Raw genomic sequence first — 27,815 nt, 5'->3', positions numbered from 1 at the left:
CTGTACTCCTCCCCAAGGCATTGTTAAACACTGTCTGTTATTATCAGTTCCACCAGAACCAGATCCTGCCAAGAAAACAAGAAAGCAATTATCTGTGTTTGATCTGATCCCGGACAGCTTACACAGCCCCGGTGTCTATTAAACAACCATGTCTGCCTGTACGCTAGCTCTACAACAATACTGTACAATACAGTATGGAGGAGAAGAAAAGCTCCTGTGATTATATCTCCATAACCCGTGCTCTCTGGCTCCCCGCTGTCCAGCGTGTGGTTATAGAAGGGCTTACTAGCCAACTTTCCCACAGGAGAGGCCAGCCAGAGGTAGTTAGCCGTGTGCTCCTGTGATCTAATGTGGTGTTGTGTGAATGTGCTCTACAGGTGCTCTGCTCTGCTTTTCATGTGTCCTGCTGCTGTATAGATAATGGTTGTTCTTTGTCTGTCTCGTATTGAGAATGATACTGTATGTCTAGACAGTGTGAGCCAATAGGCTCGCTCTCTCTGTCTCTCTCTCTCGGTCGCTCGGTCGCTCGCTCTCTTCCCTTACAGAGAATGGAGTGTTTGGATATTCTCCGTGGATGGTGTGTGTGTTCTCTGCATGATAGAGATGTGTTAGTGACGGTGGTGATGATCACGGTGATGGTGGTGTGTTGTCTGTGTCCTCCTGTAGAATGACGCAGGTGGACAGAGAGTTCTGGTGAATAAATGGAGCACCTTCATCAAGGCCAGACTGGTGTGTTCGGTACCTGGGCCTCATGGCATCAACACACACTTCGACGAGCTGGGTGAGACACACACACGCACGCGCACACTTGCACAAATCATTTATGCAAATCATTTACTCTCGCAGGCACAACATTTGAACACACTCACAAAAGTACTCTGTATTTCCCAGAGGGTATCTTCCTGCTCAGAGGCAAGGATGAGAAGAACCCAGATGTTTACGCCATCTTCAGCACCATCAGGTGCGCTCCACACACACATGGTTGCACACATCCACAGCTCCGTCTAGGAATTTGAGAGTGGTTACATTTCTCCGGCTCCATCGCTCAGCTGTTTACCAAAACAAGCGGCGGGGCGGCCATTTTGTTGTGTTTCGAGTCCCAGTCTGTAGCTTTAACGTGTACCACAGAGGAATTCAACCGTAGCGAAATCAGTCACTGACATTAAACGTTCCTCTTTCCCCTAGTAACGTGTTCCAGGGCTTTGCAGTGTGCGTGTATCGTATGGCAGACATCCGGGAAGCCTTCAACGGGCCGTTTGCGCACAAGGAGGGACCTGACTACCAGTGGGGGGCMTACGAGGGCAGAGTACCCTATCCAAGACCTGGGGTGGTGAGTAGTTCCCTCAGAATACCCTGCTGCAGGCTACTGTGCCGCATCTACACCATAGCAATARATTTCAGCCTCCTTGTCAGCCTGCTTGTGTGAGAGAGAGAGCAGGTGTTCAAACCGGAGAGAGAGAGAGAAAGAGAGAGAGAGAGAGCGAGAAAGAGAGAGTTGGATAAAAGAGTGGGATAAACTCCAACAGAGGGARAAAGAGCTAGTCCAGCTGAGACCTTGTGGTTTCTGTTGGTCCTCCTGGTTTTCCTCTCCCCTCAGCAGCTCTGTCTCATGTTCTCCTCTCATCCGCATCGCTGTAATTTAGCCTCATTTAGGGCCCTAGTGTCAGAGCAGAGTCGGCACCTCTGTGGTTTTACTCCACACACACAGGCCTGATTAAGAAGAATGTCCTGGCCCAGAACAACCCAGAGAGAGAYGGAGGGAAGGAGGGAGKGAAACCTCACTATAACCCCTGCCATCAAGTCCTTCAGGGTTCTACCCTCATCCCTCTCTCTTCCAACAACTTTTAATGAAAACTCACTGAAAAGGTTAAGAGAAGAAGACACAATGGAAGAAGCAATCTCACTTGGATTCCTGTCCAGGGATTCTGTCCAGCTTTTAGCTGTATTCACCAACAGAGCCTGGTTTTAGCTTGATGTAGTTCATTCTGATATCCCACAGCCTYGGCTCAGCCCTCCCCAGGTCTACCCTCCCTCACATTGTTACTGGCTCTACCAGGGTTATCTAAATGGTCCTATACTGACACTCTCCTTATGCTGGTGGAGTCTGCTACAGTCTGCTACAGTCTGCTCATTCCTGAMGATCACCAATGATCCATAGACACCCTAAGTGACTCTATCAGTATAGAGCTGACTGACTTGGCTCTGGGGTGCGCTCCAAATAGCACCCTATTCCCTATACACTGAGTGCACAAAACATTAGGAACACCAAATTCCTGATATTGAGTTGCATCCCCTTTTGCCCTCAGAACAGCCTCAARWCATCTGAGCYTGGACTCTACAAGGRGTCAAAAGCGTTCCACATGGATGCTGGCCCATGTTGACTCCAATGGTTCACACAGTTGTGTCAAGTTAGCTGGATGTCCTTTGGGTGGTGYACCATTCTTGATACACACGGGAAACTGTTGAGCCTGAAAAACCCAGGAGCGTTGCAGTTCTTGACACAGTCAAACCGGTGTGCCTGGCACCTAGTACCACACCCCATTCAAAGGCATCCAAATATTTTGTCTTGTCCGTTCAACCTCTGTATGGCACACATCCACAATCCATTGTCTCAAGGCTTAGAAATCCTTCTTTAACCCGTCTCCTCCTCTTCATCTACACTGATCGATGTGGATTCAACAGGTGARGTCAATAAGGGATCATAGCCTTCACCTGGATTCACCTGGTCAGTCTGTCATGTTTTGTACACTCAGCGCACTACTTTTGACCAGGGCCCATAGGGGTAGTGCACTACTTTTGACCAGGGCCCATAGAGTGCCATTTGGCCAGCTACCTCTGTCTTTGCACTGTGGAGACATGTGGCTGTCATCTCCGACCGCTAACAGAGAACACTGTACTGTTTCTGAAGGCTATTGTGTAATTGCGCACTTTGCTGTGATTTAGCGCTTAGTGGCTGTGCACACTTAGTAGATAGGGTAGATGAAATGTAGATAGAAATGCACCCGTTTTCACTTACTGTAGCTCTTACCAGTGATTGCAAGCGGTTAAAGTGCCTAGTTACTGCTTGGTCAGACATCAGAGTTGGGATCAGTTCCTCACGAATTCCAGTCAATTCAGGAATTTAAATAGGCGTCTTGTGGTGAAATTCCATGTCAACTCCAACTTACATGAACTGAAATGATACGTTTCAACGCTGTCAAAAAGGCCTAACGGTTAGTCAGTGTTATGTCAGGATTTGACGAAATCTTCTCAAGCACAGTGTTGAATGTGACTCCCAGRCAAACATTGTCAGGGAGTCACAGAAAAACACAGACCTCACTTACCATATGACATGTCAAGTGACCTCTAAAAATGCCGCTGCATAAAGCATTCCTATCACATTCCCCTAAAACCTTTTTACGTTTCAGACAAATCATATGTTTTTATGACATGACGACCTAAGAGTTCCTCTCTCTCTCCTCCTGTCTCCAGTGCCCCAGTAAAATAACCAACCAGCCTGGCAGACAGTTTGGCAGTACCAAGGACTTCCCAGACACAGTGCTCCAGTTTGCCCGGGGGCACCCCTTGATGTGGCGCCCGGTGTACCCAGCCATGGGGCAGCCTGTGCTGGTCAAGGCCAACGTGCCCTACCGCCTCAAACAAATCGTGGTGGACCGTGTGGAGGCGGAGGATGGACAGTATGACGTCATGTTCATAGGCACAGGTCAGTCACAAATATCTCACACTTAGGCGTTTTCTGTCGTTAGACATAGTGGTGACTGGTTAGGAAACCAGTTTGTCTTGTGATTGCTCAGTTGACCGTTTTTTGACCCTTGACCCCAGACATAGGCACGGTGCTGAAGGTTATCGCCCTGCGCAGCGGCAACTCTCTGGACACAGAGGAGGTCACTCTGGAGGAGCTGCAGGTCTTTAAGGTAACTAGATAACGTCGTACTTCTCCTCCTTCTCCCCTATTCCTCCTCCTCCTCCTTCTCCCCTATTCCTCCTCCTCCTCCTTCTACCCTATTCCTCCTCCTCCTCCTTCTCCTCCTCCTCCTCCTCCGCTTCATATCCCCACTGTATATTTCAAAGCCAAACCCTTTCACAAAGGCTGAATGCGAATTTAATGTAACATTCTCATTTTTATCAAGGTGCCAACTCCCATTACCTCTTTGGACATCTCAGTAAAAAGGGTGAGGAAATGTTCCTTCTTTATCCCAGTTCACATTTAGTTAGAGAAGGCCTGCACGCACTGAAGCCTACTTTATGATAAATCCTATAGCCTAGACTTTCCATTCTCATTCTCTGGTTGTACTCTGATCCCTTTTCCCACCATAGCAAGCACTGTTCGTGGGTTCTCCATTGGGTGTGGCTCAGCTGAGGCTCCACAGGTGTGAGACGTATGGTAAGGCCTGTGCGGAATGCTGCCTGGCCAGAGATCCCTACTGCGCCTGGGACGGCACCTCCTGCACCCGCTACACCTCGCTCAGCAAACGTCGTTATCGCCGCCAGGACATCAGGCACGGCAACCCGGCCCTGCAGTGTATGGAACAGAACCTCAGTGGTGAGAGAGGGGGAGGGAGAGGGAGGAAAGGAGGGTGGAATGAGGGAGTGAGGGGGTGGGGGGAGAAAGGGGTATCGGGGGAGAGAAAGAGGGAGACAGAGAGAGTGTGGGGCAGTGACTTAAAGAGAAAGGGGGTGGTGGAGAGAAAAAGGAAGAGAGAGAGGGAAAGAACGAGAGAAGATTTGTAAAAAGGAAGGAATGTGGAAAGGAATTAAAAAAGAGTGAAGATGATAGAGTATGTGAAAATTAGATACAGTACTGAGACAACAAGCCAAGTGCCCCTGTGGGAAAGTAGGGCACGCTAATATCCTGTTGAGAAATGGTTATTACAATGGTGTGTATACTGAGGGGTGGGGGGGAGGGGGGGGGGGGTCTGGCTGTCATGGTGGCCAAGCGGAAATGAACCCAGGGTATTTGTTCCTGGAGGTCACAGAGGTCAAACTCGTCCATTGAAAAGCAGTTGACTCTGAGAGGTGAGGGAGGACAAACACTGGGTCTTTATCCCAAATGACACGCTGTTCCCTACATAGTGCKCTACTTTTGACCAGGACTCTAGTCAAAAGTAGTGCACTGTATAGGGAATAGGGTGCATTGGATGCACCCTGGGTCTTTAGAGTAAGAAATATAAATAGGATCTCTGATTTTGGCTTAGGGGAGAGCGAACAAGACACAAACTGTAAACAGCTTATAGGTTGAACGACCAAAGGCCAGCATAAATCATGTGTAGTTTATATTGTATAGCCCAGTGTCAGGTCTAGAGGAAAGTTGTTATCAGCTGGAATACAAGCTGTGTTTGACTGAGGCGTCATGCCCATGTCTCTCCCTCTGTTGGGAACCAGAGGGATAGCAACATGAAACATGCTTTATGTTAAACAACRCTCATTTGTATATACTGTAGACAGACATTTAACACAACCTAGAAACACAGAGGATCCCAAACATGCACACGTTGGGCTGTATTTTGCTTCCTTGTCCGTGTTTCTTACGGGATGAGATGAGTATGAAACACACTTGAAATGCACACACATACTGGTAATGCTGAATAGGAAATTACATTACACACACACACACACATCTTGGGCTGAAGGAGAGGGTCGTCATTTGAAGGACCTTTGAATTGACCAAGTAATGTTTTGTTTACGGAGAAACTTCACCGAATCTRGTCTCACCTGTGCTGAGAAGACAGATCCTCGTCGGTCTGTCATCGTGTGGGAGAGGGGAGCATCGCTTGACAGGCAGAGGGTGGGAACAAAAGACAGACATTTTTAGCAGTCAGAGGAGCGGAGGATGTGTTTGCTCACCTGAAGACGTGCGTGAGGGGTGATGAAAGGTCTCTCCTAGGTCAAGGAGTGGTTTAGTTTTGGATTGTATCACACTAACATTGAATAAAGGCGCTAAGAAGGGAGATTTAGTGTCTGCCATAGCCGAAGACGGCACGGCCAAAGTCACAGGGCCTACTTGAGACCACAACATGCTCTGCAGATCACAGTTTTAACTGTATGTGTTTTAATGCATATTGTACCTATTGTGTGTTGCAGTGGAGGGGCTGGATGTGACAGAGGAAAGGGTTGTGTACGGGGCAGAGAACAACAGCACCTTCCTGGAGTGTGTCCCCCGCTCCCCTCAGGCCACCGTCACATGGCTGCTCCAACGAGACGACCGCAAGGAGGAGGTGAGATAGAGGGACGGATGGAGGGGGAGAGAGAGAGAGAGAGTGTGTGAGAGACAGAGGTGGAGGGATGGCGAGAGCGTTAGAGAGGGAGGCAGAGGGAGAGAGAGAGTCTGACGGAGGACGGAGCGAGAGATGGAGCAATACGAGGTATGAGAGAAAAAGAGAACAAGTGAAGAAACTGAGACGAGAGGGCCGAGTCAGTACTTCAGGGGACGATTTAAGGGGATGTTTGAGAGAGGCTGAGAGATGGGAAGTTTTAGTAGGAGCGAGAGTCAAGTCAGGTCCGCTCCTGCTCAGTGACCTGTCACATGTACAGTAAAGCACCAGTTTCTCCCATGCCAGGGTTTCTGTGGTTTCCCGAGGCTTAAACGAGTGTTTCAGTCAAGCATGTAAGTACAGTATTAAGGCATTAGAGCAGCTCTCTATTTCCCACCAAATAATCGTTGGCTCTCAGCTGTTCATTTGGAGAGAACATGCTGCCCTGTTTGCTTTGGCACGAACACATGCCCCGGCAGAGAGATCGGACGAAAAAACAAGAGTTGATGAATTTCATGGCAAAATTCTTCTTCTTAGCCACCCAAGCTGAGAAAAGAGAAAAAAAAAGCGCAGCTTGGACTTTGAACCCCATCCCATCCCCCTCCTCCCCTCCCCTCCTTCCTTTCTGTGCCATACCTCATCATCCCTCCATCTCACTTAACCCCTCTTTCTTCTATCTGTTCTTCTTATCCCGATATTTCTTCCTTCCTCCCTCCATCGCTTCCTCCCTCCCTCCCTCCCTCCCTCTCAGGTGAAGCTGGATGAGCGGGTGATGCGTACGGAGCAGGGCCTGCTGTTCCGCCGTGTGCTCCGTCAGGACGAGGGTGTGTACGTGTGTCGCTCACGCGAGCACGGCTTCACCCAGACCCTCACCCGCCTCTCTCTGGAGGTCCTGCAAGGGGACACACTGAGCGAGCTGCTGGCCCGTGACGACGCCCCCCTCGACGGTCCCCAGGGGGCGAAGGGCTACCGGGCCTGGCCTCCCTGCCACTCTCACAGGAGCACCGGCCCCCTCAGCCAACCGCGCTCCTGGTTCAAGGACATCATGCAGCTGATTGGCCCGTCCAACCTGCCGCACGTGGAGGAGTACTGCGAGAGGTTGTGGTGCAARGACAAGCTGCGGCGCAAACACAAGAGCATGCTGGACAAGTACCGGCAGGCGCAGGACAGCGCACGCAAGGCCCGCAACAAGGGCTCCGGGGAACGCAACCGGACGCCGCGGGACGTCAGCAGCCGACAGCCGTAGAGAGGAGGGAGGAACGGAGAGGGGGAGGAAATAGAGGACTGAGAGAAGGACCGCATGACACGATTAATGAGAGACTGAGAGAGYAAAGGAAGAGGTGGTAGTTGCATGTATTGCAGGAAGAGAGACACTGCCAACAGACTGTAGTGTTAAGGGTTGAGACTGATGTGGACGGGGGGGAGGAGGGAGAGAGAGAGAGACAGGGACTCATGGCACTCATCAACTCTCATTGACTTCATGAAGAAACCCGCAACTGTTTTCACCAAGGGACCCCTCCTCCTCTCCATTGCAACGTCAGTGACTCTGTATATGACTATGGATTGACTGTACCGTGCTGTAAATACTGTGTGGGGTTGGACTGCTACAACTGATGACCTTAGACCCCTTATGGCGCCCATCTCTCTTTGTTCCATGAGCCCATTCCACATGATGTACCCCTTAAAACATAATCTCCAGTCTGTTTGCCTTACCCTGCACCTCATCATACTTCTTCTTGAAGAAATGGGGCTTAATAGAATTTTTTAAAAAGGGTTCCGTGGCTCACTTCATGCACAGTATTGCCTTCAAAGAGGTTCTAGAACACTGAAGCGCCGTTGTGTTTAGCAGTGTAATCCCATCACCCCGAACGTCATTCACAACCGTAACAGTACATTCTCAAGCATGCAGCGTTGYGTGGACACATACGTGCACTCACACATCGTCCATCACACACTCAGCCATAACAACGCGCCGGAGCATTGCTTCAACTGAACGTTTTCGTGAGACGATTGTTGACGGTTCAACAGAGAAAAGGCCTGTTTTGTTTTATCAGCTAGACTCCAGTTCCCACCATTCCTAGTTGTGTCGTTCCTGACAATAGAAGAATAAAAGGGTCGTTGGCACTGGCTGAATGTTCCCCTGGTGCTTTGTAAACACTGGTTCATTATTTAAATACAGGATTAGCCATGATCTTTCTCGCTCTGTTGTTAAAAGACAATGTTTTCACTGACAGACATCGCTGAAAGCTCTCCTTTCAAGGGCACTGGTTGTAGGGAAAGGGGGGGGGGGGGTCAGAGGAGTGAAGGGACAAGGAGGATGGGACAGGGGTGAGGGTAGGAAATTGGGCTGGGTTCTAAATAAAGAATAGGGGGCAGTGAATGGGGTCGTAGACAGTATGGGTGTTTTTTTTACAATGGATGGTGGAGGGATATTAAATGAGTTGGGTTAATGTGGGTGGGTGGGGTTCAGGGGACAGCTATGCGATCCTCCTTGGTTGGCTTGCGAAGGCAGCCAGGAGAAGTGTGGAGTTTAACAACTCCCACTTGCTCCCATGCCTTGGTTGCTTTCACTGGCATACAAACGTGCCTGTAGAGGAGGAAGAGGTGGAGGAAGAGAAAGAAAAGAAGAGAAGGAAAGGGTGGTGGAGGAATACGGGCACTGGCGAAAAAAGGAGAGCTTGAAGTGCCAGTATACACAACACCCAGTTCTGTAAAAATCCGGAATCCGTTTGTGTGAAGTAACTATTTGGGAATGTGGCACGTTGTTTCCTGCCTATGAGAGTGACTTCAGAATATGTAACACAAGCGTCGCTCAATCTTTCCGTTTATTTTCCTAGTTTGAGAAAAGTGAGCCCTGTTGCTTTCTCTCCAAATATTGCGTCTGATCGTATCTTCTAAACCAACCAGAATGTGACGGAGCAGAGAGCGTTGTTAAATAGCCCAAGTCCCCTAGGCCTTTTTTGTCAATTATTTCTAAATCCTAACGTTTTAGTTCATGATTGGTGTGTCAATGAGTTAACATGAGATAAAGCATTATATCTCGAGCAGTCGTCCCATCTAATCATGTTTCGACTGTTGATGACTTGAGTAGATTAGGGCTGCCGTGAGCGGTTCGCTATGCAGAGGCCTACCAGGTCTTATTCTGATTGGTTATTTAAAAAAGCCATTAATATAGCCTTGGATAAAAGAGAAAATGCTCCACACAACCCAAAAGCTTATGGTTCACAGCTATGGGAAAAAACAGTATTCAAGGGGTATCAACACAAAGAGTACAGTGAATATGAATAAAACAATGAAAAAGCTTTTGCTGCCAAAATGTCATTTGTTTTTGCCTGTTTTTAGATTTTTGTGGCGCTCCATCCTGCAGCTACTATCAGCAGTAGTTTGAAGAAAAAAATTGTGTTTCTGACATACTTTGTGTTCAAAGTGTCAATGTTGAACTGTAACAAAGTGAGAATTCCAGTCGTTGATATGTGTGGTTTGTAACTCGTTGGAGGGGTCTCTTTTATAGGGCCTAATGTAAATGTTTGCTGTATTTATGTCTTATTTAATGAGCTCTCCTGCATGCGGTGTAAGTGTATGCTATTTAACATATTAATACAGTTTTTTGTTTCTAACGTAAAACCTCTGACTCCGCATTCTCTTTCTGATTCCCAGACGTCTTTCTGTGGTCAAAAACTCTTAGGGTGGCGAGCTTTGGTGCGGTGGCGTTAAGAGCCGTGGGTTTGTGGAGCTGGGTGCGGTTTAAGGGAGTGGGTTCGAGCAGTTGTGGGTGTGGTGGGGGTTGAGGTGTGGGGTGTTGTTGATCTCTGAGCCAGGGATCCTGTATCACTCAGACAGACCAGACTATGTGTGTGTGTGTGTGTGTGTGTGCGTGCGTGCGTGTGTGTGTGTGTGTGTGTGTGCGTGTGTGTGCGTGAACGAGGGCACATGCTCGCGTGTGTGTGTGCACGTGCGCCCGCGTGTGTGTGTGTGTGCGCGCATGCATTCTTGCTTGCGTGCATCCATGTGTTTGCAGTACGTATTTGTGTCTGGGGATCAGCGGCTGTTTTGTGTTTGAGTTTGTCTGTTTGTCGTCTGGCAGTGCAGTGTTCAATGTTTTGTCTGTTGTTGGCTCTATTTGGAGCAGGCTAATGAAGCATGTCGAATCAATTTAAACGCTATCATTGAGCAACGTCTCAATGAGTCTGAAAGAGACTGGATTGAGTCTGGGGTAAAAATAACAATTGGTTTGGGGAGAAGAAAAGACCCATTTTACTCTGTAAAGACCCATTTTATTCTGTGAATAAACACGGCTGCCAAAGCAGAGCTTGTCCACTGGCAATGAAGACATACGAAAGGGCCTAGAAATGAGCCTCTAGTTATCAACCATCTGTTTTAACAACGCTAAGCATAGAGACATGCACCATTTGAGTGTAAATCAACAACATACGGTTTGTACACCTGCAAAGGTTTCGGTGTATTTTATGTTTGCTTTTTCCCAATGTCAGATTTTCTTTTATGGTCACTCTTTTCAACTCCCAGTTGGCGAACCCCAGCCCTCACCGTTGTCAATTAAGGTACTCGTGCATGTAATTGTAGCATACTTGCCACAGTAATATCTGGATAACAGCTTCGAAGCAGTGGAGTTTGTTGTCGGTGTTGCAACAGGCCTGCTCTCATAAACCCAACCCCAACCCCAACCACCTAAACGCCTTGACACCCTGAGCACATCCACAAAGCCTGTCCTGAAATGGTAAGACACCCTAGCCAATTCTGTCGTCATTCTCCACTGTGTGAAAGAAAGCTCCGGAGTGGTACAATGTTGCCTTCGTCAAAGGGCCTTAGCATCCCCCATAAGCCCCCTTTAGCCATGCAGCAGCGGGTGATGGGAACTCCAGCTGCTGGAGCCATTTCACTTAAAGCCTTTAGCTCGTTACAAATCAGCCTTGCACACCGGTTACAGTCACAGCTCATTAGCTGCCACCAGGGCTTAGCTTAAACAGGTGCGCGTCTCCTTCAATGCGTTTCCCTCTGTTGAGGAAGCCTGGGTGCTAGGGTGGGATAGAGCCTCTCGCACACTGTTAGAAGATGAAGCCATAACGTATTGAGAGATTTCCTAATATGGATGCTGTGGAGATGTTGTATAGTGATATGCTGGACCATAACCCTCAGTGCACAATTGTCAACCTATTCCATTGTGTTAAAGACATATCAACTCAAATGTACACTAAAACAGGCCAGAAAAGGACTTCTGAGAAAAACAGAAGCCTACAGAATATCAAATCAAATCAAGTTTATTTTATATAGCCCTTCGTACATCAGCTAATATCTCGAAGTGCTGTACAGAAACCCAGCCTAAAACCCCAAACAGCAAGCAATGCAGGTGTAGAAGCACGGTGGCTGGGAAAAACTCCCTAGAAAGGCCAAAACCTAGGAAGAAACCTAGAGAGGAACCAGGCTATGAGGGGTGGCCAGTCCTCTTCTGGCTGTGCCGGGTGGAAGATTATAACAGAACATGGCCAAGATGTTCAAAATGTTCATAAATGACCAGCATGGTCAAATAATAATCAGGAATAAATGTCAGTTGGCTTTTCATAGCCGATCATTAAGAGTTGAAAACAGCAGTCTGGGACAGGTAGCACGTCCGGTGGACAGGTCAGGGTTCCATAACCGCAGGAGAACAGTTGAAACTGGAACAGCAGCAAGGCCAGGTGGACTGGGGACAGCAAGGAGTCATCATGCCCGGTAGTTCTGACGCATGGTACTAGGGCTCAGGTCCCCCGAGACAGAGAAAGAAAGAGAGAAGGAGAGAATTAGAGAGAGCATACTTAAATTCACACAGGACACTGGCTAAGACAGGAGAAGTACTCCAGATATAACCAACTGACCCTAGCCCCCTGACACATAAACTACTGCAGCATAAATACTGGAGGCTGAGACAGGAGGGTCAGGAGACACTGTGGCCCCATCCGATGATACCCCGGACAGGGCCAAACAGGAAGGATATAACCCCACCCACTTTGCCAAAGCACAGCCCCCGCACCACTAGAGGGATATCTTCAACCACCAACTTACAATCCTGAGACAAGGCCGAGTATAGCCCACAAAGATCTCCACCACAGCACAAACCAAGGGGGGGCGCCAACCCCAGACAGGAAGATCACGTCAAGACTCAACCCACTCAAGTGACGCACGTCTTAACGTCCAAGCAAACAGTTTCAGGAGCGGGTTACTTACACAACCACTATCCCTGTATAACATCCACAAACACACTTTACATAAACCCAATACCTTATAAAACACTACAATCCCACAACCACAGGCCCACTCAAGCATCACTCAAATACACTCGTAACTGTTGGTTGTTTCATAGACAAACACACCCTGTCTGTTGATGCTGTRTTAATAAGAGATACAGCTGCTCCATGAATGTGCCATGTTCAGACTAATGTTCACATTGTGGTTTATTAAGGTCTACAAATACCGGCACGTTGATCTGCAACAACACGCCGTCATATGTTTTGTTTGCCATCGCTTACCATAGAGTATAGCTTCATTTGGCATGGTTAAAAACCCTAGTAGTCATCGCTTTAACAAGAGTCAGTCAGTCGTTCTACAGCGTAATCAATYAAAATACACCAGGGAGAAAGACCAACATCCACAGAGCCCAATACAAACAGCCCAACAGTCTTTGACAACTGTGTAGTCTCTTAAGTCCTTAAAGTGTTCACCTTAATCAGACGTGAGAGGAGTTGAGGAGTCTGTTCCCGGATCAGATTTCAGTCTCGAGCCCCAACCTGCAGTCAAACTCACAGCCTCGTGTTCTGGCACACAGGAGATGGGGACAGAGTCCTAGGTCTGACAGTCAGTTTGTGTGACTGACACTCCACAGCAGCCAGCAGAGCCAGGGGCAGACAGAGCCAGGGGCAGACCTGACCTCTCCTCTGGTGGAACTCAGACACACAGACATAGAGGCGGAGTAGACTGGCCCAAACCTGTGGAAGTAAAATAAGAACGAAAAGACTCAATCGATCAACTAGAGCAGTGGTTCCCAAACGTTTTATGGTCCCGCACCCCTTCAAACATTCACCCTCCAGCTGCGTACCCCCTCTAGCCCCAGGGTCAACCCACTCTCAATGSCGTCGGGGGTACGCCAAATAAAAATGTGATTCATAATTTTCTTCACATTTTCAAACAGTCCATTTATATTTTCCAACGGGGATATACATTTAGGTGAGTTTTTTTTCTCGCCTGAGTAGCCTCATTTCACTGCCAAAAATAAAATTCAACCATCTAGCGAAATAACAACACAATGTCAAATACAGGTAMCCTAGTCAAATAATTAATATCCAATCACATTAACCGTTACTCTCTCGAGCYAATTCCACTACGGTCCGTATGTAGCCAAACGTGGCTGCTGCTCATTCCGTTTGCTCGAAAATTGATAAATGGTTAAAAAAAGTAAGGCCCGATTGTGTTTACTTGATAGCTACCTACACAAATAGCTAGCTAGAACAAAGTGTTAATAAGATAAAAATTCATTAAAAGATTTAAAAGCAATACTTTTAAATAATACTACCAACAGTACTACACCTGCACCTGTCGACGACACAAGTTGTTCTGCTTCCACGACCACATTCCACTAGCGTGAGTGATTCTACATTTGTTGTTAGCCCAGCTAGCATGGACACTGACAGTTGTGAATCTGATGCAGCCGAAGAGCTACTGCCCCCTTACCCGGGGAAGCACCGAACAACAGACAGGGATGTTGGACCATCGAAGAGGCGCAAATATGATGAGAACTACATTGATTTGGGGTTCACTTATATTGGGAGTAGTGCCTTTCTTCAGCCACAGTGTGTTATACGTGCAAAAGTACTATCTCACAACTCGATGAAACCTTTTTGCAAACCAATTGAAACCAGGACAACAGGAGAGGATATTTTTTAAGTACTTGACAGCTTTGTGKCYTCAAATGGACTTTGGTGGTCAAGATGTGTTGGTATCTGTACTGATGGCACAAAAGCCATGACAGGGAGACATAGTAGAGTGGTAACGCGTGTGCAAGCAGTTGCTCCCGACAGCACCTGGGTACACTGCAGCATCCACCGAGAGGCTCTTGCTGCCAAAGGAATGCCTGACAGCTTGAAAGACGTTTTGGACACTACAGTGAAATGGTTAACTTTGTTAAAGCAAGGCCCCTGAACTCTTGTGTATTTTCTGCARTATGCAATGATARGGGCAYCGACRATGRAAYGCTTTTACAACATARWGAAGMGCGCTGGTTATCAAGGGGCAAAGTYTTGACACGTTTTTTTGAATTGAGAGACGAGCTTAAAGTTTTCTTTGCTGAACATAATTTTCCCTTGTCAGACCGCTTGCATGATGACGAGTTTCTCACACGACTGGCCTATCTGGGTGATGTTTTTTCTCGCCTGAATCTAGGATTACAGGGACTTTCCGTAACTACATTCAATGTCCGGGACAAAATTGAGGCTGTGATTAAGAAGTTGGAGCTCTTCTCTGTCTGCATTAACAAGACAACACACAGGTCTTTCCATCATTGTATGATTTTTTGTGTGCAAATGAACTCAAGCTTACGGACAATGTCAAATGTGATATAGCGAAGCACCTGAGTGAGTTGCGCAATTACGCAAGTACTTTCCATGAAACGGATGTCACAAACAAATGGATTCATTATCCCTTTCATGCCCTGTCTCCAGTCCACTTACCGATATCTGAAAAAGAGAGCCTCATCAAAATTGTAACAAGCAGTTGTGTGAAAATTGAATTTAATCAGAAGCCACTGCCAGATTTCTTGATTGTGCAGCGCTCAGAGTTTCTTGCCTTGGAAAATCTCGCTGTTAAGACACTGATGCCTTTTACAACCACGTACCTATGTGAGAGTGGATTCTCGGCCCTCACTAGAAGGAAACTAAATACAGGCACAGACTCTGTGTGGAAAATGATTTAAGACTCCCCAATACAACCCAACATTGCAGAGTMATGTGCATCCTTTCAAGCACACCCTTCTCATTAACCTGTGGTGAGTTGTTCACAATTTTCGATAAACAAATAAAGTTTTATATGTAAGATGGCTTAATAAAGAGCAAAATTATTGATTATTATTATAATGTTATTTGTGCCCTGGTCCTATAAGAGCTCTTTGTCACTTTCCACGAACCGGGTTGTGACAAAAACTCACACTCATTCTTATGTTTAATAAATGTTTCATATAGTGTGTGTGTGGCAGGCTTACAATGYAGGCAAAAAACAACATTTGAGAGTGCGCTGACCCTGATGCTAGAGGGCGAACGCAGCTGGGGGTTGATTTGTTGTTTGAAGGGGTACGGGACTATAAAACGTTTGGGAACCACTGGTCTACAGTGCTAGAAGGAGGAAGCAAGGATATCCACTATCCCCATATATTTAGCTATATTATCATCAAACCCTTGGTTGAATGCATCAACAAAAAGGATAGACATTGTACGAGAGATCCATATCTAACATGCACCGCAGCAACTCAATGGCACATGAACATCCCAGTACACTGTAACATGACCACTATCAGTACTTATGAATGTCCCTAAGCACATTTCAATTAGAAATATAATGAGGTAAATGAAGGGATTTAACCTAAATCCCATTGTAGATTTGCCTCCGGCAGTCTGAGTCATGCACTGTATCCCGTCTAGCACAAAGTATCACATATAGAAAAGTATATTAGTAACATAACTCTCATCATAGTTAGTCAGGTCCAAAGGACAAGAGCAAGTAAAGAGGTCCCCAGAGCGAACGTTATACGTCATTCAATCTATGGGACTTATCCCGATATGACATATTCCATCCCTCCATCCCTGATCCCAGTCCTGCGTTACTGTACCATAAGCCCGGGTCCAGGGCCACGTCCTCCCTATCCCCTGCAGTTTGTTATTAGTGGTGTGTGGTTGAGTGTGAGGGACAGATAACTGGGAGGAGCCAGTAACATAAGAGTCAWAACAAGTAAAGACAGACAGACAGAGCTGGGCTACGGGCCTACTGCCTCACAGTGAGTCGCTATGCAGGCTCTACTGTGAAAGATTTAAGATGAATCACCATAAAGGGGACAGATGGAAGGAGGGGTGGAAGGAGGTAGAAAGGGACGTGGGGGTAATCCATCTCACGGAGGAGTCTGGTTTTGGCCCCACGCCTCCCTGGGGAGTGAGAGGGAAGACTTTCACATTGCGTCACAAATTAGGGGGAGCGAGAACTGGGTCTGCTGTGGACAGCTCCTACGCACACTCTCAATAGGATGATCTGTTCCAATATTAACATTGTGGTTATGTATGAGCAAAACATTCCTACTGTACAGCATTATGGCATCAGTCTCTATGCTCCACTGTAGTTATTATTCATTTGACCACTTACATTACTTTGGCTGTCTGTCGAGACCAGGCCAACATATTGTGGTCATCTACACATGGCCAATCTGACCACATACATTTACTTTGGTTCTCAGTAGAGACCAGTGGAGGCTGCTGAGGGGAGGACGGCTCATAATAATGGCTYGAAGGGAGCGAATGGAATGGCATCAAACACATGGAAGCCATTGATACCATGCCACCCATTCCTCTCCAGCCATTGCACACAATCCCATCCTCCCCAATTAAGGTGCCACCAACCTCCTGTGGTAYAGACCAACATTGTTGTGGCCATCTCAGCTCTGTCTTCATCACACATCAACCACACAATCCTAACCCAACTCTGTAATTATTTCCCAACATCTCAGTGCCTTCGATAGAATTCCTCATGCTCTGCAACTATTGCTGAAGCGGAGCTTTTTGTATCGACGATGACACATTTTGGCTGTAAATTCGACATTAATCAGAATGACCCATTTTTCGCAATTTCGTTCTTCCTCGGACATGTCATACAGGGAAGAACTCTTGTGATTTACTGACATGCATGTGTTCTGGGCCAATATGGTAATCTCTCAGTGCATGAGAGTGGTAGTCAGTATACTGCGAACCAGACCTCCTCCGTTGAGCCCTCCGGTGAACCAGAACAACAACCACAGCACCTGGTCCATTACACAGTGTATTGGAGGTAAACATCGCCTGACTAAATTCTCTTACAGGAAGTCAATTAGAAAACACAAATACTGTCGGCAAGTTGTTTACCGTCACACACACTTATGACCCACTTCCTGTTCTCTTCCTGTTTAGGGAACAGGGCACCTTGGGTCCATCAGGAGACAGTTAATCACCCGAGTGGGAGCCTGTGCGTGTGCGCGTGCGTGTGTGTGTTTTCTCAGGACTAATGACCAAAGTGGGCTGCAGGCTGGGTAGAGTGAGAGAGCAGGGACAGGCAGTGTATGACTCCAGCCCTGTGATAACTGCACCATCTGTGCTGAGCAACGGCACAGCCACCAATAGCGCAATTGACAATTAAAGGCAATATGGCTATAGTGGAGACTACATTCACGGTAAACACTGCATATGTCGGCTCAATAGGAAATTATCTTTACATTTTAAACTCGGCTCTTCCGRGACACTTCGGTGATARGGATTGAATCCAGCGTTAATAATTAATGGCTTATGATTCAAATCATTTCCCCACGTCAGTGTCGTCACAGCTCACTTAAGCGTTCCTCATTGTAGTCACAGGATGTGTCCAGTTTAGAGCATCACGTTCTCCTGCTACTTCCTTCCTGTGGGTGTGGGCACTGCCGTAAGCATTGTCCACAATAGCCATATCTTCCTGTCAAAACTATTACAGTAGCTCAAACACACTGCCCTGCTCTGTAGACTTTACACAGCACAGTTCAATGGAGCGAAAAGCAGCACAGAGTTTGTAGAGCTTTGAAAAGTACATTAATGCACAAAGGTGAAGTCATTGGTGGAATGGATAGTTAGAGAATGCAACTTCCTCTGATTGTGGGTGCCAGTTTAGTCTATCCACCGTACAGTTCCATGCAGGAGAAAACATTCGGTGTATGAAATCGAGCGCACAGCCATGCAATCTCCATGGACAAAAATTGGCAGTAGAATGGCCTCACTGAAGAGCTCAGTGACTTTCAACGTGGCACCGCCATAGGATGCCACCTTTCCAACAAGTCAGTTCGTCAAATGTCTGCCCGGCTAGAGCTGCCCAGGTCTAGGAGCAACAACGGCTCAGCCACGAAGTGGTAGGCCACACAAGCTCACGGAACTGGACCGCCGAGTGCTGAAGCGCGTAGTGCATTCAAATCGTCTGTCTTCGGTTGCAACACACACTACCGAGTTCCAAACTGTCTCTGGAAGCGATGTCAGCACAAGAACTGTTCGTCGGGGGCTTCATGAAATGGGCTTCCATGGCCGAGCAGCCGCACATAAGACTAAGATCGCCATGCGCAATGCCAAGTGTTGGCTGGAGTGGTGTAAAGCTCGCTGCCATTGAACGCTGGGGTAGTGGAAAAGCGTTCTCTGGAGTGATGAATCATGCTTCACCATCTGTCAATCCGACGGACGAATCTGGGATTGGCAGATAATAGGAGAACGCTACCTGCCCGAATGCATAGTGCCAACTGTAAAGTTTGGTGGAGGAGGAATAATGGTCTGGGGCTGTTTTTCATGGTTCAGGCTAGGCCTCTTAGTTCCAGTGAAGGGAAAGCTTAATGCTACAGCATACAATGACATTCTAGATTATTCTGTACTTCTAACTTTGTGGCAACAGTTTGGGGAAGGCCCTTTCCTGTTTCCACATGACAATGCCCCCGTGGACAAAGCAAGGTCCATACAGATATGGTTTATTGAGATCGGTGTGGAAGAACTTGACTGGCCTGCACAGAGCCCTGACCCCAACCCCATCAAACACTTTTGGCATGGATTGGAACYACTGACTGCGGGKCAGGKCTAATCGCCCAACCTCACAGATGCTCTTGTGGCTGAATGGAAGCAAGTCCCCGCAGCAATGTTCCTAGTGGAAAGCCTTCCCAGAGGACTGGAGACTGTTATAGCAGCAAAGGGGGGACCAACTCCATATTAATGCCCCTGATTTTGGAATGAGATGGTCGACGAACTTTTGGTCATGTGGTGTAACATACTAAACGAAAATCCGGGACACTCAAATGAGTGGGATATGTTACGTTTGATATGGTTACATAAGATAGATGGTTACTTAAAGCAAAAACTAAAGTAGAATGGATGGGTCAGCGTATAATGTGAATGTTTAGCAACCCAAAAGTTTGAATCTCATCACTTAGAAAACTTGATAATTTTAGCTAATTAGCAACTTTTCAACTATTTACTACTTTTTACTTACTTTGTAACTACTTAGCTAACCCTTTCCCTAACCCTAACCCTTACCTTAACCATTTTAGTTAACCRTTCCCCTAACCCTAACCTTAACCATTTACCCTTTAACCTAACTCCTAAGCCACCTAACTAGAATTCGTAACATATCGTACGTTTTGTAAATTCATAACATATCATACAAAATGGGTGATGGACATCCACGAATTAATACATCCCATACGAAATCTAACATATCATTCAAGATAGAGGGATTAACGTACAGAATAACACAAAATGCTCTGAGACCAGGTCGGTGGTCTGGACCTAACACTCAGAGATGAGACCACAGATACTCCATATCACAGAGAAGCAGACAGCTGGATGACACCACATTATTTCCCATGACATTACCCCCCACCAACTAACATCTATTCAGCAGCTCATCCATCTGATCCTTTATGATAATGTTGTTCAAGCCCAAACGAAACAGAATCATTTAAAGTGGTAATTTGAGGTAAGGTTTCCATCCGTTCTGTGTAAACTGCTCTGGCGGCTGTGTAAGCACCCACAGCTTCTCCCGGCCTCTCTCTCCCCCCCCACACACTCTGCGCTTTGTACTCTCCTCTCCTCCCTCTCCTCCCTCACTCTCTGCCCACCTCTCCCTGTTTGTTTTTTGAAGAAACGCTTTGTGTTGTGGTTTGGGTTGTGTGGCGTTGCGGCGGCGGCAGAGCAGCCTGATCACTAGAAGTAGACTTCGATTTTGGATGTTTGAAAAGGTCCTGGGAACGTCAATACATGCCTACCTCGGTGCTCACAACAACAACAAAAAAAAAATGCCCAGCACTGGGCGTGAACTCGTGATCAAAGTGTTTTGCTCAGACCACTGTGCAGCCTCAGTTCACAATGTTCTAGCAAGCCATGAGAATACTTGCTAATAGCATGTCGTTTTTACATTTTTTTTTTTTTTTTAAACCTTCCCCAAACCATAGCCCTAACCTTAACCAATCGTAATGAATGCCTTAACTGTTAACCTTTGAATTGTTTCTGTTTTAACCCTGTAACCATGCAGAATTAGCCCTGTAACCGCACAGAATGAATGCATAAGAAGTAGACGTTCATCCATAATACACTGAATTTCAAAGGGAAAGTATGAGCTCTTGTCGGGCAGAGATCCGTCAGTGCCGCTCGAAGCCCAGGGCTCAGGGCTTGGAGAGGGGAGGGGACTGAGAGAAGGTTGACACTGAAACCCTGTCTCCTTTATGTCAACACTCTCCCCAACACCACACAATGGGGTTAATCACACCAATAAGAGGGAGGTAATTATTGCTAATTAGAACCATTAATCATTAGACCTGTTGCTGCATGGTCACTCCCTTTGTATAGCTGTGTGTGTGGTTTGGGGGGGGGGGGGGTGGTMAAGTAGTTGTTACAATACACAAGTGAGTGAATGAGAGGGAGAGTGAGAGACTTTCCAGGGATTTTCCTGTTTAGGTTTTATGGCATTCATACGTCCAGGTTAAGCATTGAGAGGAAAATAAAGCTTTCTGTCACTTTATAAAAACTGTCAAAGAGGCCTGTGAGCAGTTTGGTCCAGGTGCACAACATAACGCATGCACTGAACACTGGTCCTCTCTTTAACTTCACCAGAGAGGCCGGTGGGAGTCATTCAGACCAGTGACGTGCGGGGATGTCGGTGGGCACAGGCTATTATCAAATGCAGATTTACTCACAAATAAACCTTGATAAAGCCCAAGTTAACCATACAACAGATAGCTCCAACAATCAGAGTGACATAGGCTATTTAATGAAATTGACCAAAAAAATCATCAAATGTAAATACCAATGTAGCCAAGATACACAAGCGTTAGCATTGTCTCCGATGGCGGCATATTTCATATAAAAAATCTTATCAAATTAAGTTTTATTTCCTTACTGTYAAATGCTTACTTACAAGCCCTTAACCAACAACGCAGTTCTAAGAAAAATAATAGTTAAGAAAATATTTACTAAATCTACTAAATTGAAAAAAGTTACACAATAAAATAACAGTAATGAGGCTATATACAGGGGTACAGTTATCGAGTCAATGTGTGGGGCTACAGGTTAGTCAAGGTAATTGAGGTCATATGTACATGTAAGTAGAGATAAAGTGACTATGAATAGATAATAAACAGTGAGTAGCAGCAGCGTAAAAAAAGGGGGGCGGGTTATTGCAAATAGTCCGGGTAGCCATTTGATTAACTGTTCAGTAGTCTTATAGTTTAGGGGTTAAGGAGCCATTTGGACGTAGACTTGGCACTCTGGTACTGTTTGCAGTGCGTTAGCAGAGAGAACAGTCTATGACTTGCGAGGCTGGAGTCTTTGACAATTTTTAGGGCCTTCCTCTGACACCGCCTGGTATAGAGGTTCTGGATTGCAGGAAGCTTGACCCCAGTGATGTACGACCCTCTGTAGCGCCTTGTGTTGGATCCCGAGAGTTCATACCAGGCGATTAATGCAATCAGTCAGGTGCCTTCGATAGTTGCAGCTGTAGAACTTTTTGAGATTCTGGGACCCATGACAAATCTTTCAGCTTCTCCGCGAGGGGACATTGGCGTTAGTGTGCCTCTTCACGCGAACTTGTTCTGCGTTGATTGGACCATTGACAGCTTGTGTCATGTGGACACCAAGGAACTTGGAGCTCTCGACCTGCTCCACTATAACCCCTGTATGTGAATGGGGGCATACTCTTTTGTCTTGATCACGTTGAGGGAGAAGATGTTGTCCTGGTACCACACTGCCATTCTCTGGCTGTCTAATCATTGTCGGTGATCAGGCCTACCACCGTTGTGTAGTTGGCAAACTTAATGATGGTGTTGGAGTCGTGGGTTAACTGAATAGTTTGCAACAAAAATGGATTAACAATTCTTCCAATGCACCGCACATCCAAACGTCAATTTTCGAAGTTGCTCCAAATGTCAAAAGGTTAAGTTTAGGCACTCATTTCGAATGGTTATGGTAAGGTTTAAGGTTTGGGAAAGGGTTAAAACATTAAGTTTAGGCACCAGTTCGAATGGTTAAGGTAAGGGTTAAGGTTTGGGAAAGGGTTAAAAACATTAAGTTTATGCACTCATTCCGAATGGTTATGGTAAGGGTTAAGGTTTGGGAAAGGGTTAAAACATTAAGTTTATGCACTCATTCCGAAATGTTATGGTAAGGGTTAGGTTTGGGAAAGGGTTAAAACATTAAGTTTATGCACTCATTCCGAATGGTTAAGGTAAGGGTTAAGGTTTGGGAAAGGTTAAACATTAAGTTTATGCACTCATTCCGAATGGTTAAGGTAAGGGTTAAGGTTTGGGAAAGGGTTAAAACATTAAGTCTAGGCACTCATTCCGAATGGTAAGGTAAGGGTTAAGTTTGGGATAGGGTTAAACACAAAAATAAAAAAAGGCCAGTGTCCACGACTGGGATCGAACACGCAACCTTCTGATCCAGACTCATGGCCCATCCACATCACTCTAGCAAAACCCAAGCCAACTTGATGGTAATAGCGCTCACTGTTGCCCCTAGTGGCCGGTTTTGAAGGCATTTTCCGACGTCCACAGGACAAATTCCATCGTCAATCTTGAATGACCTGGCTGCATAATAAAGAATGAKATTTCCATAMCAACAATTGAAATGWCTGAAAAATGCAGATCCAAACGTCAAAAAAGTTCTAAAACAAAATTCTAGCTTGATAAATGAAATGCATCAAAGGGATGTTCTGTATTCTCAGGTTCATTCAACAGTAGCATAACCCGCAAAWTGCAAAGGAAATGCATTTAGGCTTRCCTTTACTTGCAAATTAAGTCAATTCGTCTRTCCTTCAGGGTGAACTCTCAGTGACAGCATTGTAGAAGACACAGCAGAACCCCGTGTCCATGATGTAATTCTGCATGCAAACAGCAGGCCCACTTTCACATGGAAGGCGCATCCCCAATGCCTCATTTTATTCAATTTTCAAACTGACACAAAAAGTCACACACACACCAACAGTATCTCCCACTCAGCACACAGGTAGGCAGTTCCATCCACTAGGGCATCCAGACGGTKGTAGAGCAGAATCATCCCGTCAGAGTGCGCCCCCATGCAGCCACGCAAGTAAAATTGTTGTAGTCAGTTGCATCCATCGTGTAGAAGTCAAGGCTCTGGCCCCCGGGAGAAGACCCATTCCCAGTACCTCCAAAGATAAATGTCCAAGTCTGGGTAAAAAAAAAAAAGAATTGGTAATGACATTTCAGACAAGTAGAACATCCAGTACTCACTGTTCACCCGGCAGCTAGCAGTGAGGGAGATGGTGGTTGCCGTCATGAATAAAGTGAAGATCTCCTGTATATATAGTCGACGTTGCACTCTTTGATCCCTCCAAACAGCGCGTTACGTTATTCCAACCTGGAAACATTTTCAGATGCGGTGTAGTGTCCATTTGTCAGGTTGTTTTTGTGATATATGAAATCGTCTCAATGCAACGAATGGAGCTACTTCAAGCTAGCGACGCCTACGCTGACCCAGTCCATCAACAGTGACTGGAGTCAAGAACAGCTGTGCGTGTCAACGATTTGAATTGATTCGAATAGCTGGAAAGGAAGGTATGAATACTGTGGCGCTTATCCTGAGGTTTGAATGCAGTCTTAGCACATTTGGAGAATTTGAGCATAAAAAACACAATAATCATATTTCTTTCTTGGGATTTTCATAACAGCTTTTTAAAAATGTGAATAGCATAGGGTAAGCACTGCCTACCCTGCCTACCCTGACTGCACGTCACTGATTCAGACTGCACCTTCAAACACATAGATACACACTGAAACATATATGTCTGCACCCAACATTCAAAACACATATAAACCAGCTCAGCACATTTCCTAGCCCATCCACTCCCACTTATTGGCTCTTTGAGTAATGAAAGAACTAAACAATAAGCTAAGTAAGTAAGCTACACTAAAAAGTAATGGAAAACWAGTGAGTAATACACAGTAAATGAAGAGACTTGGCCTCTTCTCAGGCAGTGAAGCACAGTTATTAAATAATTGAGTGAGAGACAGAGATGTCATGATTCTCCTGGGTCTAGCATGACTGCTGGATGTAGAAGTCACTTGCCTCAGTCCCCTCGGTCTCTCTGCCAGATGACTCTCGCTCGCTATGTCTCTCTCTATATATATCTTATGCCTGTGTGATTGAGGGGATGATGTGCCAGGCCAGGAAGCTGAGAGCTGAGATGAGGAGATGGCTCTCCTGGACAATGCTCAAATAGCCCAGTGAAGGACCCACAGAGCCTGGCACTAAAGTTTCCCCCTCTGCCTGTCAAAGCACCAGGGTTGTAATCATGTGCCATAGCAACAGTGGCATCATAATGATGAGTCCTATATTTATAGGGGGAGATCAAGCTGACCCTGTTTATCAAAAGTGTTGGAAAAACTTGTCAATAATCAACTGACTGGCTATTTTGATGTCTATAGTATTCTCTCCGGTATGCAATCTGGTTTCCGCTCAGTTTATGGATGTGTCACTGCTAACTTAAAGGTCCTAAATGATGTTACCACTGCCCTTGACTGTAAGAAACGTTGTGCTGCTATTTTCATTGACTTGGCCGAAGCTTTTAAAATGGTAGACCATTCCATTCCTGTGGGGTCAGCTAAGGAGTATTGGTATCTCTGAGGGGTCTTTGGCCTGGTTTGCTAACCTCCTCTCTCAAAGAGTGCACTGTATAAAGTCAGAACATCTGCTGTCTCAGCCACTGCCTGTCACCGAGGGAGTACCCCAAGGCTCGATCCTAGGCCCTACTCTCTTCTCAATTTACACAAACAACATAGCTCAGGCAGTACCAGCCATTTATATGCAGATGATACAGTCTAATTCTCAGCTCGTCCCCAAATGTTGTGTTGAACGCTCTACAACACGTGTCAAACTCATTCCACGGAGTGCCGAATGTTTTCGCTCTTCCCTTGTACTTGATTGATGAACTAAAACCTGCAGACACTAGGCACTCTATGGAACGAGTTTGACACCCCGGCTCTGGAACAGAGCTCTTGTTTTGTCCAGCAAGCTTACAAGTACTATGGAGTACTTAGAACATATCAAAGCTGCAGGCTAAGGTTAAATCTAGACTTGGTTTCCTCTATCATAATCGCTCCTCTTTCACCCCAGCTGCCAAACTAACCCTGATTCAGATGTCCATCCTACCTATGCTAGATTACGGAGGCATAACTTATAGATCGGCAGGTTAGGGTGCTCTGGAGCGGCTAGATGTTCTTTACCGCTCGGCGATCAGATTTTCCACCAATGCTCCTTATAGGATATATGACCACACAGTATAGTCCTCTGTGAACCGGTCATCTCTGTATACCCAGCGCAAGACTCACTGGTTGATGTATCATTAGGCCTCACTCCCCCCTATCTGAGATACCTACTGCAACCCTCATCCTCCACATCCGTTCTTCCAGTCACATTCCGGTATAAGGTCTCCAAAGCACACACGCCCCTGGGTCGCTCCTTTTTTCAGGTCGCTGCAGTTAGCAACTGGAACAAGCTGCAAAAAAACACTCAAACTGGAAAGTTTTATCTCCATCTCTACATTCAAAGACTCGATCATACTGTCACTTGTGGCTGCTTCACGTGATGTATTGTTGTCTGGACCTTTTCGCTGTCTGTGCCTCACAACGTTTGTACCACGTTTGTGCTGCTACCATGTTGTGTTGCTACCGTGTTGTGTTGCTGTCATGTTGTGTTGCTACCATGTTGTGTTGTCACGTTGTGCTGCCGCCACGCTACAGCATGTTGCCGTCTTAGGTCTCTCTTCATGTTGTTGTGGTGTCTCTTTTGTCGTGAGGTGTGTTTAGTCCTACTTTTTTTTATTTTTATCTCAGCCCCTATCCCCACAGGAGGCGTTTCGCCTCTTGGTAGGCCGTCATTGTCAAGAAGAATTTGTTCAGATAAAGGTTAAATACAAATCAAGGTGCAATAAGATCCTTCATTATGTAGGTAGCTTTCTCTTAGGATCATTGAAACAGACACTTACTGTCCTATTTGAACCAGTGTGGCAAATCAGCTGTAGAATTGTAAAAAACGTTTAGAAGAAGTATGTGGGGGGGGTCTTTCCTGTTACACGCTGGTGCACTGTGTGCCCCCCTGAGTGTGCCCCATAATTGTTCTCAGGAGGGGGGGGGGGAAGTGAGGTACTCACCTGCATGTTAATCTAACCCCTTTGTAACCCTGCGGAAAGAGTCCTCAATTAGGCTGCTGGTCCTAGGACCCCACGGACCCCCCGGCCCATGAGTACATACATACATACCGATCCCGCTCTACTAACAAGCAGAGTAAGGGACACAGAGGGGCTAAAGGGTTCCCAGTTTGAGTAATACATGTGTTTATAACTGCCTTCTGTGTGTGTGTGTGTATGTATGTATGTGTGTACGTGCGTGCGTCCGTGCATGTGTGTGCACGCGCTCGTGGCTGTATGTCGCAGGGCATGAACATTCCAAGTTGGGAAAAGTTGGTCAGCGGTGACAGCAGGGTCAATATGATATTTCTATGAAGAATGTGAGTCATAATGTTTGGATGTTTGCTCTACTACCCCCCCCCCCCTCGTTCCACAGCAGCCCCTCCTGGAGAATGTCAGGGAGCCAGTAATATGAAAGGTTAAGGGGCAGTGGTGGGATGTAAGGTGTTGGGGGACATGACAGCACAGATTTGTTTGTAGATAATGGGGAGAGYTGAGTGAAAAGGGACTCACAGTTCCTCACAGTACAGTCAACAGTCAACCTCTCTTCTGTAAACAGTGTTGGGGAGTAGTGGCCTACGTGCAGTTCAACTAGTAATTTAACTACATTTTGCAGTAGCTCAGTGATAGTTGAACTAAATTCAAACCTAGGTAGTATTTTCAGTGATGAATTACTTGTTTTGCCATGTAGCAGTGTAGCTAAATATGGGTGAAGTAGGCAAGAATTTCCTTTCCTTTTCGGAAACTTCAGTAAACTATTTTTTCTTTTAGATTTAGTGTAGTTTAACTTCCAAGTGTGAAGTCACTGGGTGTGTCTGAGTGGTAAGGCCAAAGCAACCGCCTGCGGACGAAAGTCGAYGAGTGAAGTCGGGGAACGTGCATCTGCGACAGCCGAAACTTGGACACTAATGTGGTTTTCCAACAGGCACTGCCGTTGTTTATATTTATTTTTAAATCAAAATGTCGAAAAAAACATGTCCCCAACCCCTATATCACACAATCACAAACTGAAATCTTATGTGTGTACATTGTACACTCAATTAGTAAGAGAGAGTCTCAAACACAACATTCATTTGTATATATCCACTGTAT

The 27,815-nt window shown here is 46.2% G+C and overlaps 1 protein-coding gene across 1 annotated transcript in view; it reads left to right on the top strand.

Moving 5' to 3' along the window:
• The window catches only part of LOC111966895 (semaphorin-3G), a 17,521-nt gene extending 7,646 nt beyond the window's left edge, over positions 1-9,875 (top strand). Inside the window, exons 2-10 of the mRNA XM_023991847.2 lie at positions 667-781; positions 892-961; positions 1,186-1,330; positions 3,472-3,703; positions 3,823-3,914; positions 4,131-4,172; positions 4,318-4,543; positions 6,082-6,215; positions 7,003-9,875. Of these exons, the coding sequence (XP_023847615.2) occupies positions 667-781; positions 892-961; positions 1,186-1,330; positions 3,472-3,703; positions 3,823-3,914; positions 4,131-4,172; positions 4,318-4,543; positions 6,082-6,215; positions 7,003-7,497 (1,551 nt within the window). The 3' untranslated portion in view covers positions 7,498-9,875. The remainder of the gene's footprint in view (positions 1-666; positions 782-891; positions 962-1,185; positions 1,331-3,471; positions 3,704-3,822; positions 3,915-4,130; positions 4,173-4,317; positions 4,544-6,081; positions 6,216-7,002) is intronic.
• The last annotated feature ends 17,940 nt before the right edge of the window (positions 9,876-27,815 follow it).

The sequence above is a fragment of the Salvelinus sp. IW2-2015 genome, linkage group LG7 (assembly GCF_002910315.2).
Source record: "Salvelinus sp. IW2-2015 linkage group LG7, ASM291031v2, whole genome shotgun sequence".
Lineage (NCBI taxonomy): Eukaryota > Metazoa > Chordata > Actinopteri > Salmoniformes > Salmonidae > Salvelinus > Salvelinus sp. IW2-2015.
Note: the sequence above shows the minus strand (reverse complement) of the source record. Positions and strands in the feature narration are given on the sequence as shown.